General features: G+C 43.2%; 1 protein-coding gene across 1 annotated transcript; it reads right to left on the bottom strand.

Moving 5' to 3' along the window:
* Positions 1-58: 58 nt before the first annotated feature.
* On the bottom strand, positions 59-11041 carry lap3 (leucine aminopeptidase 3). Its single transcript, XM_084317847.1, has 13 exons — positions 10860-11041; positions 9677-9786; positions 9481-9535; positions 9266-9371; positions 8251-8410; positions 7379-7543; positions 6972-7130; positions 2987-3111; positions 2190-2278; positions 1943-2045; positions 1729-1808; positions 1524-1633; positions 59-812 (listed from the first exon to the last, which is right to left on the bottom strand). Exons 1-13 carry the CDS (start codon positions 10950-10952, stop codon positions 626-628), a joined length of 1542 nt encoding a protein of 513 aa, XP_084173973.1. The 5' UTR covers positions 10953-11041; the 3' UTR covers positions 59-625.
* Positions 11042-13493: the final 2452 nt, after the last annotated feature.

The raw sequence follows: 13493 nt of genomic DNA, 5'->3' as shown, positions 1-13493 counted from the left end.
TTGAGCTTACTATGACAACACAACGTTCTTTGTTTATGCACACCACAATGTCTTAATTCATACATCATTTATTTAAGAAATATACATTATCGATTATATTACAATTATAAAAACTGCTCAATATTAATTGATTTGCCAGATTAATCCATAATGGAATGGGCAAAATAGACATTTGTGAAGAAAAAAACCAAACAGCCAACAGGTCAGATCCTTTGGGAAATAATTAAGTCACATTATGTAGCTGTAGACATTGACAAAGCCCTAAATACTGATGATTCCTTTTATATGAATGCAAAATACATGATGGCTATACGTTTACATCCACGGCCCCTTGTATATAAAATATGCACTTTATGAGTGAATATCCATGCAACGGTCTACAGAAAAGGAAAATTAATTTGTGCCATTAATTAAACAAAGCACTTTTATAAAAATATGGTACTGTTCAATCTGGCAATATGTTTTAATCTGGAGCCGTCCATGGACCTTGGAGATCACGGAGGGTCTCTCTCTTTGTGGAGAGACTACCGTTTTATCCTTCCCCTCTGTCCCGACATGTCGGAGAGGGAGGGAGCTTTTGTTGAGTCAAGTGCGGGCTTCTCTAAGTAATCCAAGTACTCGTCTTTCAGGCTTGGCTGGCCAGTCCAGCAGCAAATTCTACCAGAGTGCGTGTGGGTCTCCCAGACATGCCTTTCCTCATGTAGGGAATTTCATCTTTATTGGTCATCACCCCAGCAATGTCCAGGTGGGCCCAGTGTGTAGCTGTGACAAACTCCCTCAGGAAGGCAGCTGCTGTGCACGCACCACCAGATCTAGGAAAAGACATACACACACACGTCATATAAGACGCAAGAAAGCAACTACAGACTAGGGCTGGGCGATAAAAGATTATTTTTTTGACCTGCAACAGGGCAGTTTTAAAACCAGACAGTGGACAGACTTGTCTTTCTTGCCTGCAACTTAAAAGTAATGGCTTTGCTTGTCCAAATGACAATACTCACCAAATTGAGATTTTAAATGTATTTCTCTCTTGTCTATTTATTTTGTTTGCTTTCTAATTTAAAATACAGTTTGAAACAGTTTGTACACAGTAGGCTATGTGTGCTAGCAGAGCTAGTTTCCAGTCACGAGTCACAGTGCATGGGTGGTTTGTCCACCAAAAAAGCACCAAAAGATAGAAAAGAAACTAGCAGAGCCAGAACTGTTCAACTCCCCTGGTGCCACAGCCAGCAGAGAAGCCGGTTTACTTTTGCTTTCAAACCAGCTGCAGCCTGAGAACTGGAGTGTGAGGGGCTGTAACACTAAAGATGGCGGCAACGACAAAGAATTGCTGAAAAATAAACATACATCTGTTGTTTAAAATAAAATAAAAAAAGTTTTTTTTATACTTATAACAATATCGATAATTATCGATATCGAGTGATATGATAACATTATCATATCGTTATCGTGATATCATTTTTGGCCATATCGCCCAGCCCTACTACAGACTCTCTTATCTGCCATATAAATACAGTACTTACCGGTACTTGCCAATGTTGTTGAGGTCTGCCAACTGGCAGTCGGTCACCTGCTTGGTATAGTGGTGAAACAGAGGCATCCTCCATACCCTGTCCCCCGTCACTACACTGGCCTGGAGACACACAACACCCACAACACCCATTAGCACAGGAGCTGAGAGACTGAGAAATCGTGTGTGTGTGTGTGTGTGTGTGCGTGTGTGTATACCTTGTGCAGTTGCTCCCAAAGCCAATCAGAATTTGTGAACACTCCAGTTGCTGCTGAGCCAAGTGCTACATCCATTGCCCCTTGGAGACAGAGGGAAGTGACCTTTATTGTCTAGTCTTTATTACATTCATACCACCAATCATATTTTCAATATTTCAGAACAAAAGCTAGCAATATATTAGTCTTTACTATTCAAATGCATGTAATCCCCTACCGGTTAGTGTAGCTGCATTGACGATGGCTCTGGGCTTGAAGCTGTGAGCATAACAGAGAGCATCCGCTAGGATCAACCTGCCCTCTGCGTCAGTATTATCAACCTGGACATGGGAGAACAATAACACATTGACCCAAATCACTCACTCACTCACTCACTCACTCACTCACTCACTCACTCACTCACTGTTCACGTTCACACACACACACACACACACACACACACAAAAAAAGTAGTAGCTCTGCACCTGAATGGTCTTGCCGTTCTTGGCCCTGACGACATCACCTGGTTTATTGGCCTTCCCACTGGGCATGTTTTCACACAGGGGAGCCAGACCTAAAACAGATACGCCACATACATTTCCTCAATGAAAATTACTATGAAAAATATTAATACTTTTTTTAAACTAATAATTTTATTTAAAGAAATTCGATCTAAAACTAGATAGAGACCAAGACTAACGCCAAAACATTTAAAAAACAAAAACTAGACTTTATTTTCAGACTAATGGATATTCATGGTTTGCCATATGAAGTTTGGGCTGTGTATTTGTAAAACGGTAAGCAAATGGTCCTGTATTGGACTGCTCTTTCTCTCTGCCCTCCACTCTCACTCCAGACAGGTCTAGTCTGAAAAAACCCACTAAAATTGAACTCAAATAAGGAAAAAATTATATCCGTCTGATTTTCTCGAGAACCATTCATCTGAGTGACTTCACACTTGGTGGGCGTATTGCTGAGGACCCAAGAAAGTGCAGTGTCGCGTGTGATTGGATAATGCAGTTCTCAAGAAAGCTGCAGACTAACACTACATTGTACACTGCTAAGATTAATCTTTATTCTTCTTCAGTGGGGTGTTCAATTAACCCTTTCACTACCATACTAAGAAGGTCTGTAGTTTGGTAGTGAAAGGGTTAACATTCTGTAGCGTGGGTGTGAAAGGGTTAACCCATTTGTCGCGTGGCAGTGAAAGGGTTAACCTTCTGTATTGTCGCAGTGAAAGGGTTAACCATTTGGTGGTGTGGTAGTGAAAGGGTTAACTCACCCACAATGTTGATTGGCAGTTTGAGTGCGGCTGCTGTGACGATGGCTGCACACACGGTGGCAGCGCCGCCCATATCGGCTCGCATTGCATCCATCCCAGAGGGCGGCTTCAGAGAAATACCACCACTGTGGACGGATAAATGTCGGATATAGACAGAAGACAGAGATGGGCAAGCAATGAGAATGGCATCATGGGCATAGGGGTAGTTGGTATACAATCAGCACTTACGCCATGCATCATTACACTAGCACATATGTCAGTTAAGCGTACAATCATGATGAACTGGAAGATCCAAAAGCCAAATTGTTTCTGCATGGACACCTGGATGAGGGATTTCATGGACTATTGTCAATGGAACGAGCAGCTTCAACGCTCGCTGAACATGACCATGGAGAGGACGGTCCTTGGATCTATATAAGGACATATTTGGAGAATAGTTATGACTGAAAGTAGAAGTGTATGATCTGCACCCCCCCCCCCCCATTTTGTTAGTGTGTTCGGTCTGTATTGTACCGTTTGTGAGTTTTGTTTTGTCTGTATTGTACTGTATTGTATCGTTTGAATTTAGTTTTATTTGTATTGTACCGTTTGTGAGTTTAGTTTTGTCTGTATTGTACTGTATTATGTTGAGCCGTTTTGTGTTTCAAACTATTAATAAAAAAATTCAAAAGAGAATGGCATCATGTGAAAGTATGGTGATGCCTTATAGAGAGGTGTAGTGGCTACGTCATTGCTGTTTCTGGCCGCTCCACCTCGCAAAATTGCAACGTATTTCCCCATTGCCCATTTCTAAATAGTCTCATTTAAAACAAATAAAGCATGAACATTTGCATGGTGTACCTTTCTGTACGTATTCATCCACAATCTATAGCTCAACATGAAAATATTCGCAATTAATCGTTAAAAAGAAAATCGCTGAATTTTATTTCAACCAAAAATTGCTTAAACAATAATGTTAGTGATAGAAGGTAACTCATTTGTGCAATGAGTTCAAGTTCAAGTTCTTTAATAGTTGTCATACAGAAGTACAGAATACTTTCATACAAAATGCTTCTTACTGTTACGCTCCAGAGACTGTGCTAGACAAGATAGTATCAAATAACATAATAACATAATATAGCATGAATTTAGAAGAAGAAAAATGAGGTCACAGTGTTCGGTATAGACATATGTACAATGTTCTGAGTTACCATATAATATACAATACACAATACTATGCAGTGTACTAATGTACAGTACTATCTAGTGCAAAGCAGAAATGGGATGAGGTACAATTTTAGGTACAATTTACAGTAAGGTGTACGAGTTGTAGTGCAATCCTTCATCCATAAATATAAAGTGTGGGGAGTGGGTGCTACAGTGTGTTTGTTTAAAGTGGGTGTGTGCTATAAAGTGTGTGGAGTGGGTGCTACAGTGTGTTTGTTTAAAGTGAGTGTGTGCGTGTGGATGTGTGTGCTATGTGCGTTTGGTGGTTGTTGTTGTGTAGTGTTCATTCATTGTTCGTTTAGCAGCCTGATGGCCTGGGGATAGAAGCTTCTTCTGAGTCTTTCTGTGCTCGCCTTGAGACTCCGCTATCGCTTGCCTGACCGCAGCAGTTCAAAGAGGCAGTTGTTCGGGTGACTGGAGTCTTTAATGATTCTCTTAGCCTTGCCCTTGCAACGCTTGTAGTAAATGTTCTGGAGGGTGGGGAGCCCCCCTCCAATTGTGCGTTCGGCTGAACGTGTCACTCTTTGTAGTCTGCTTCGGTCTTGTGCAGTGCTATTCCCAAACCAGGAGGTGATGTTGCCGGTCAAGATGCTCTCTAGTGTACATGAGTAGAAGTTCTTAAGGATCTTCTGGCTGACTTGGAACTTCCTTAGGCGCCTGAGGAAGTAGAGGCGTTGTCGTGCCTTCTTCACAACACTGTCAATGTGTGTGGTCCATGTCAAGTCCTCGGATATGTAGGCTCCGAGGTACTTAAAGCTGTTGACTCTCTCAACCGGTGCCCCGTCGATGCTGAGGGGGCTGTAGTCCTTGACCCCCGACCTCCTGAAGTCCACAATCATCTCCTTTGTTTTGCTGACGTTCAGGGAGAGGCTGTTTTCCTGGCACCATCCCGCCAGGACCTTGACCTCTTCCAGGTAGGCCCTCTCGTCGTTGGCAGAGATCAGGCCCACCACCACTGTGTCGTCAGCAAATTTGATGATTGTATTGCTACTCCGCTGAGCCACACAGTCGTGTGTGTACAGGGAGTAGAGGAGGGGACTCAGAACACAGCCCTGGGGGGCCCCTATGTTGAGGGTGATGGATGAGGAGGTGCAGTTGCCTGCTCTCACCACCTGGGGTCTGCCAGTCAGGAAGTCCAAGACCCACTGGCAGAGGTCATAGCCCAAGCCCAGGTCCCTGAGCTTGGCTATGAGTATGGAGGGGACTATGGTATTGAATGCCGAGCTGTAGTCGATGAATAGCATTCTCACATAGTTCCCCTGCCTCTTGTCCAGGTGTGATGCTGCTGTGTGCAGCACATGGGCTATGGCGTCCTCCGTGGACCTGTTGGGGCGGTATGCAAATTGCAGGGGGTCCATGTTGATGGGGAGGGAGGAGCAGATGTAGCCCTTTACTAGCTTCTCAAAGCACTTCATGGCTATGGAGGTGAGAGCTACAGGGCGATAGTCGTTGAGGCAAGCAGGCTTGGATTTTTTGGGTACAGGGATAATAGTGGACTTCTTCAGGCAGGTGGGGATGACAGCCTGTTCTAAGGACAGGTTAAATTGTCAGTGAATACTGGGGCCAGTTGGTCGGCACAGACTTTTAGGACGCGGCCGGGGATGCCGTCCGGACCTGCTGCCTTCCTGATATTCACTTTTTTAAAGGTCCGCCTCACCTCATGCTCTGTTACCCTGAACACTGCGCCTCCATCAGCAGCCGACCCCCCCCCCCCCCCATTGCCGAGGCTTGTGAGCTGGTGTTGTTATTACCAGCATCAAACCTCACCTCGCATAGAAGGTATTGAGGTCATTTGCTAAGGAGATGTCACTGTTCAGTTTGAGGGAGGCGCCTTTGTAGTCTGTCATCGTTTTGAGCCCCTGCCACATAGCTCTAGAGTCAGCTTGTTCAAACTGGAGTTCAATTTTATCCCTGTAGCGCCGTTTGGCCTCTGTCACTGTCCTCCTTACGTTGTATCGCGCCACCTTGTGGTCATTCATGTTGCCTGCCACTAGGCCGTCGTTGTATGCTTTGGTGCGCTCTCTCAGAGCTTCACGGACGGATTTGTCTACCCAGGGTTTTTGATTTGGGTAAACTTTCATTTTGGTAGTGGGGATTGTTTCTTTCACCCTAGTACAAACATAGTCCAGCACTGTTTCCGTGTAGACATTAATGTTATCTGTGTCGCGGAACACATTCCAGTCTGTGTAGTGAAACACTGACCGGAGCGTCTCCTCTGACGTCAAATCCCATTTCTGCACCTCTCGCGAGACTACAGGAGTACTTTTAATTCTCTGTTTGTACTTTGGTGAAAGAAAGATGGACGCGTGATCTGATTTACCAAAGCCACTATCAGAATGAGCCTTGTAGCCACCTTTAAATTGCGTGTAACAGTGATCTAGGATGTTACCGCCTCTGGTGTTGCAAGTCACATGCTGATAGAAGTCAGGCAATACCTTTCTCAGATTGGCGCTATTGAAATCTCCCAGCACTAAAATGGCGGCGTTAACATTCGCCACTTGTATTCTATTTACCTCGTCGTGGAGTCTGGAGAGCGCAATGAGCGCAATGAGTTATGCAAATGCAATATTTCCAATGTTCATGAGGCAGAATTGTTACAATAGCCGATAATCCATTTTCCCAATGATAAATCCCTATACGGGTAGACCTCACGGGCGGTCCAAAGTGACGTCAGACTACACCTCTCTATTGACCACCCGTAGGGTTGGAGTGTGTGTGTGTGTGTAGTAGGGCAAAAGTGTGTGTTTGTGCATGTTCAAGAGTATGTCTAATGGCTTACCTGTCAAAGGTGATGCCCTTGCCGACCAGTAGCAGTGGGGCTTGTGTGTGGTCCGGGCTGCCATTGTAATGTAGCTCCAGAAAGACAGGGGGCTCCTCTGAGCCTTTAGACACACTAAGGAATGCCCCCATTTCCTGCTCCTCTATCCAAGCCTGAGGCCTACACAAATAAATAAGATATCCCTTTATTGATCCCGTTGGGAAAATTCAGGTTGGCTAGGAGTATTCCAACACTGTCTTTCTATTGACCATATTCACACAGCGGCCATTTCAGGGTGGAAAGGAATCCCAACCCGAGCATGACAAGTGCAAAATGGCCACCATGCGACTATGGTCAATTCATTTGCATCTTGGAATACACACAAGGATGGATGTCATTTTAATTCAAATCATCCTAAAGACACTCACCTCTTATGAACAGTGACCCGGTCAGCGTATGGTGCAAGCTTCTGTTCAATAGTGTCTGCAAACGTGGTAGGAGTGATGTAATTGGCTGGAGCTTCCATGAGCATGCGGGCCAGGTTCTGTCCTTCTCCATACAGAATCCCTTTCTCCCACCCCGCCAAGTCAGCACTAGGGAGTAATATAGGCAGGGTTTACGTGGATATGCAAGTTGAATAGTACACCGTCACAGAAGCAAGCCATTTCTTTGTGTTTTGCATCCCTGTTTTAGTGGTGAGCTTGTTAAGTGGGCAAAATAACAAACTTATGTTTGTTGATATTCATTACAACACTACTAGTGGTGGAGAGTTACAAACAATATCAGCTATTTGGAAAATATCTCGACCCGAGTATGTACAGTAGCTATAGTCTAAGATATTCATAGGGGAATATTGGCTCTCTCCTGCCTACAGTGAAGTATGTGTATGCATGTCTAACTCCCTTTCAACTGTGATGTGGTGGGTTGTTCAGATTCTTCCTACATCATTAGTACTCACAGATCAGCCTGTAATGTAACTTATGTTATGGATGTTATATCTATTTCTGTGTTTGAATAACAAGTTATTGGGGAAAATACTTTTCAGGTCAGGAAGTGATATGATAATGGATCATTTATAATGCAACGTGAGTGAACTGATGGACAAAGAAATGAACAACAACAATGTATATACAGTACATGTCAGCATTTATGCCTCAATAATAAGTTATAAACCATTGTCATGTTCTGCACACGAGTAGTAAGCTAAACGCAGGGCCTAACAATCAGTATTATGACTTTGGGTGTGCTCATTTTGTAAGCATACTATAGCTTTTAGCCCTGGCCTGTGTGTCAAGTCTACCTTCCGTATAGTTGTGTTGTTACTTTGGTCTTCTTCTTGGATTTGAGTTGGTCATACTGGAACAAACCCAACACAGCACCCTCTGCTGCAGATTGGGAATCACCACAACCGTCCACCTCAACATGGCTCACCTCCAGGTCCTGAAGTCGCCTGCAGCCCGCTGCGCAAAACAAAGACACACACATTGAAAATCGTCTTTGAGGCGGCTAGGTGGTGTAGTGGGCAAGGCGCTCGCCACCAATGCAGGAGACGCTGGGTTCGAGCCCAGCTCTCCGCATTGCCATCAGCTTGGCTGGTCGTTCATACTAATACAATTGGCAGTATTAGGGGGTGGGAAGCTGATGGGTGGGGATCGGACGTTGTGGACAGCGACTCCTACAGGTCGGTTGGTGCGCCTGCGCAGCAGAATCAGGAAGCGACGGGGGCGGCGTGCCCTCCAAACGCTGACCCCCGACGCTGAGAGATCGTGCTGTGCAGGTGAAAAGATGCGACGGCTGCTTCCTCGAGTACCGGAGGGGACACTTGATGTAAGGCTTCGTCCACATTGCAGCCGGCTTGTGGGAGGCATGGCCTAACAACGTTCGAGACAGGGGAGGGTAGAATTGGACGATACGAAATTGGGATGGGAGAAAAATAGAAAAAATTGGAGAAAAAGTAGATCAAAAAAAATAATCGTCTTTGAATACACATATTATATATATATCACATACATACAAAAGTATTCTGTACTTCTGTATGACAACTATTAAAGAAACTTGAATACACATGGGATTAAAAAAGTAACCGAGGTTCCACATGCTTTTGAGTAGGGCCCAAATAATTAAATCAAAATTCTGTCCATATTCATTTAAATATGTTTTTCAATTAAATGAAAATGATGCAAAAATTATCAATCTTAAATAAGATAGATAGGACGTATCATGGGTACAGAAAACAATGTCCCCGATCACTGCTTGGCTACCCATTACAGTGGAGATTGAATGAACACACACACAGGGAGCGGTGTGTTTCGTACCTGACACAGCTGTTCTGACGTTCTCTTTGCAGATGTCCCAGTACTCTGCCCCACACACACCTGCATTGTTCTTCCCCACTCCTACCATTGCTACACATGGGAAGTCCTGCAGAACACATGTATGATTATTATTATTATTTTGCTGCTGACAAGAACATTTTTCATCCGACCCTCTCCATCAGGTTTCCATCAGTTATGCCATCATGGACTGTTACCTCATGGATTCCATAAAATAGTCTGCTGTTGCCTTTCTTCAGAGCTGGGCCAGAGCTGCAAGAGGCAAAACAAAAAACAGACCATTTAAATACCGACATAGAACAGGTGGAAAAGAATACACAAGACACACGGATATCAGGAAGATAGCATATTGCATTGGTTCGTGTGACTGTGAACAGACAGAATTAGGCCTACATTTTCAGCAGCTCTGAGAGTTTGCCCGACAGAGCAGAGTCAAACCCTGCTGCTGCCTCCGTCAGATGAAGATCCTCTCCATCCTTCTCATACACTCCCAATACAAGACCCTGGGAGAGACAAGGACAGAGGTGAGCTCATATACACTCCCAATACAAGACCCTGGGAGAGACAAGGACAGAGGTGGGCTCATACACTCCCAATACAAGACCCTGGGAGAGACAAGGACAGAGGTGGGCTCATACAGAGAGGACATGTACACTCCCAATACAAGACCCTGGGAGAGACAAGGACAGAGGTGAGCTCATACAGAGAGGACATGTACACTCCCAATACAAGACCCTGGGAGAGACAAGGACAGAGGTGGGCTCATACAGAGAGGACATGTACACTCCCAATACAAGACCCTGGGAGAGACAAGGACAGAGGTGGGCTCATACAGAGAGGACATGGCTGAAGGACATACAAAGCCAACTCAACAGTCGTTATCCTCTCTTTCACTCAAACTGTTCTCTCTCACTCACTCACATACATTATGTTTACTTAGGCCACGTTTGAGGACATTGCATTGAATAATTCCCTAGCCGCTCAAACCATAACCTTAGCCATAATAACTATATGCCTAACCCTAACCACTGACCCAATTTTCCAATTTGGGGAATGAATGAATGAAAACTTTATTTAACAGATTGCAGAATGGGTACAATACAGTACGGCTCAATACACACAATTGTTAAGGGGATGCAGACCAGAGAAAGACTTTCGTCTTGTTTACATCAGGGTCCCATTTCAATATGAAATGAAAATGGGGGACACTGATGTAAACAAGACAAACTGTACAACTGTACAAACAACACTGTACATTGGATTATTGACAAGACCATACTTGGTAATTTACTGTACATTGGCGGGGGTTGTGCTCGGACATTTACAGGGGCCAGTTTCGAGTTGCAGTCTCCCTTAGGTGTTTTTTGAGAGAGTTTTTGAAAGTGGGTAGTGAAAGTGGGACGGTGCTTTTGTCCCCAATTAGGACACCCCGTCTCCAATTAATTGGCATTATAGTCTGAAATGCGATAAGTCAGAAACGCACGCACACACGAACGTGTCTCAATTATGAATGTAGAAATATGTGGCACATATATGACCCCTCTAGTTACAGCTAGTAGTCAACCATGCAACTTACTTTTCTGGCATTCCAGTTGTTTTGAGAGACAGAAAATAATCTATAGTGCTTTGCTCTCGCTGCTGTAAGAATAGTTCTTCTCAACGGGAGCATTGCCACCTGTTATGCACGTATTTCGATCAAAATATTGACTACACCAAGAATTCCAGTTAGCTGCATGTGCAGAGGTTTGACTACCGAGTACCGACCTTAGACTGTCGCATTGATTACGTCACCAAAAAGCGACAAGGGTGAGAAGCATGCAGCTGCAGAGCCGCAGAGCTATATTTTATAATAATAAAAAACAAGTAATAAACAGATTAAAAAACAAACAAGCAGGAGTAGGAGGATGAAGTGTAAACGTATGTATTCCTACCCCCTTGATTGATTGATTGATTTGATTGATTGAAAACTTTATTAACAGATTGCAGAATGGGTACAGTACAGCTCAATACACACAATTGTTAAAGGAACACGCCAACATTTTGGGAAATGAGCTTACCGTCTTCTCCAGAGAGAGACAAGAAGAAAGTAGTAGAAAAGTTCAGTAGAAAGCTATCTGGCTGCACGTTAGCCTAGCTTAGCACAATGAATGGAAGCGGACATGACCGGTTAGCCTTCGGGAGAGGTGTTAGTTGGACAATGCCTAGGCTAACTGGTCCGTATCCGCTTCCATTCATTGTGCTAAGCTAGGCTAACGTGCGGATTTTGTGTGCAGATAGATACTAATTTCCTCTCTGTGTGTTCAGTAGAAAGCTAACCGGCTGCAAGCTAGCCTAGCTTAGGACAAATTAATGGAAGCGGATACGGACCGCTAGTCTAACTTAAACACTCTGGGAGAGGTGTTTTTTGGCCAACGGCTAGGCTAACTGGTCCGTATCCGCTTCAATTCAATTGTGCTAAGCTAGGCTGAGCACAAACTGACTCGGACTCCCAAAATGTTGGCCTGCACCTTTAAGGGAATGCAGACCAGATTGATTGATTGATTGATTGATTGATTGATTGATTGATTGAAAACTTTATTAACAGATTGCAGAATGGGTACAGTAACAGTACAGCTCAATACATACAATTGTTAAGGGGATGCAGACCAGAGAAAGACTTTCATCTTGTTTACAATTCAGGGGTGTAAAAAGTACCCAGAAATTATACTTAAGTGAAAGTATGGGTACCGTCTCAAAATCTGACTCAAGTAAAAGTCAAAGTATCTGGCTAAAAACACACTTGAGTAAAAGTAAAAAAGTCCTACTTTTAAATGTACTTAAGTACTAAAAAGTAAAAGTAAAAAATCTTTTGAAAGGGATAGACCAGGGGTCTCAAATTCATTCCATCGTGGGCCAAGTTTTCATTTTAACTATACATTGCACCAGGTGAGTTAGTTGAAGAGGTGAGCCAAATAGTGAAATCATCAGCTGGTGTTTAGGCAAGGCTGGAATGAAACCAAGCATACACTCTGCCCACAATGGAATGTGTTCTGCGATAGACAATGCTGAAGACAGACAGAAGACAGAATACTGGAGTACCCTGAATAATATCACAATATTAACCACAGCATAATGCGGATCTGACTGTCTATTCTTCTGATAGCAGGTGTTTAATCAAAGATCCCTGCTTTCTAGTGTTGCACAAGGACCAATCAGCATGGGTATGGGCGGGTTCATTTTCCATTGATGGGGATTTGATTGGCTGTTTACCTGCGGTCGCAGGATTAATAACGTTAACGTTAGTTCGGCCAGATAAACAATTAAAATATACTAATATAAAGGGTTGGACCTGTGAGATTTGTACTTTGTACTTTGTAGGTCTGCATTTTAAATGTAAGGAGTAAAAAGTATGTATTTTTTCTCTGAAATGTAATGGAGTAAAAGTACAAAGTATACAAACCTAATAATACTCGAGTAAAGTACAAATCCCCCAAAACAGTACTTAAGTATTGTAACGAAGTACAATTACTCAAGTACTTTACACCCCTGCATCAGGGTCCCCCATTTTCAATTCATCATAACATATATATATATATTGACATACACGACATACAGATAAACAGTACTGCTACATCTATACATTTATGACATACCAGATTTGCAAATACAGTACCGTTTGTGATACAAAAAGAGTCCAGAAAAGACAGTATTTGACGTAGAAACTGTACATTGGAGGTGGTTGGGTAGGTGGGGTGGGGTTGGGTGGGTGGGGGGGGGGACTGTACATTGGAGGTGGTTGGGTGGATGGGGGGGAGAGGGGTTGGGTAGGAGGGGTGGGTGGGTGGGGGACACTGTACAACTGTACAAGCAAAACTGTACATTGGATATTGACAAAACCATACTTCGTCATTTACTGTACATTTGAGGGGGTTGGGTTGGGACATTTACAGGGTCCAGTTTCGAATTGCAGTCTCCCGTAGGTGTTCTTTGAGAGTGGTTTTGAAAGTGGGTAGTGATTCACATTCCTTTATGGCTGTAAAGGCCAATGAGTGTTCTTGTTATAGATTATTATTATTATTATTATTATTATTATTATTATTATTATTATTATTATTATTATTATTATTATTATTATTATTATTATTATTATTATTTAGTATTATTATTATCTATATATTATATTATATATTAGAATTGCACTGTTTAGACTGTCTTAATTATGTTTGGACAC

The sequence above is a fragment of the Notolepis coatsorum genome (assembly GCF_963971535.1).
Source record: "Notolepis coatsorum genome assembly, chromosome: 7".
Lineage (NCBI taxonomy): Eukaryota > Metazoa > Chordata > Actinopteri > Aulopiformes > Paralepididae > Notolepis > Notolepis coatsorum.
This window is presented reverse-complemented; position numbering and strand designations above follow the sequence as displayed.

Coding starts and splice junctions, on each gene's coding strand:
- lap3 (XM_084317847.1), bottom strand. CDS start 10,952: ATGCTCCCGTTGAGAAGAACTATTCTTACAGCAGCGAGAGCAAAGCAC. Junction 8,411..9,265: donor CGTCAGAACAGCTGTGTCAG/GTACGAAACACA, acceptor TGTTTTGCGCAG/CGGGCTGCAGGCGACTTCAG. Junction 7,131..7,378: donor CGGGTCACTGTTCATAAGAG/GTGAGTGTCTTT, acceptor TTATTTGTGTAG/GCCTCAGGCTTGGATAGAGG.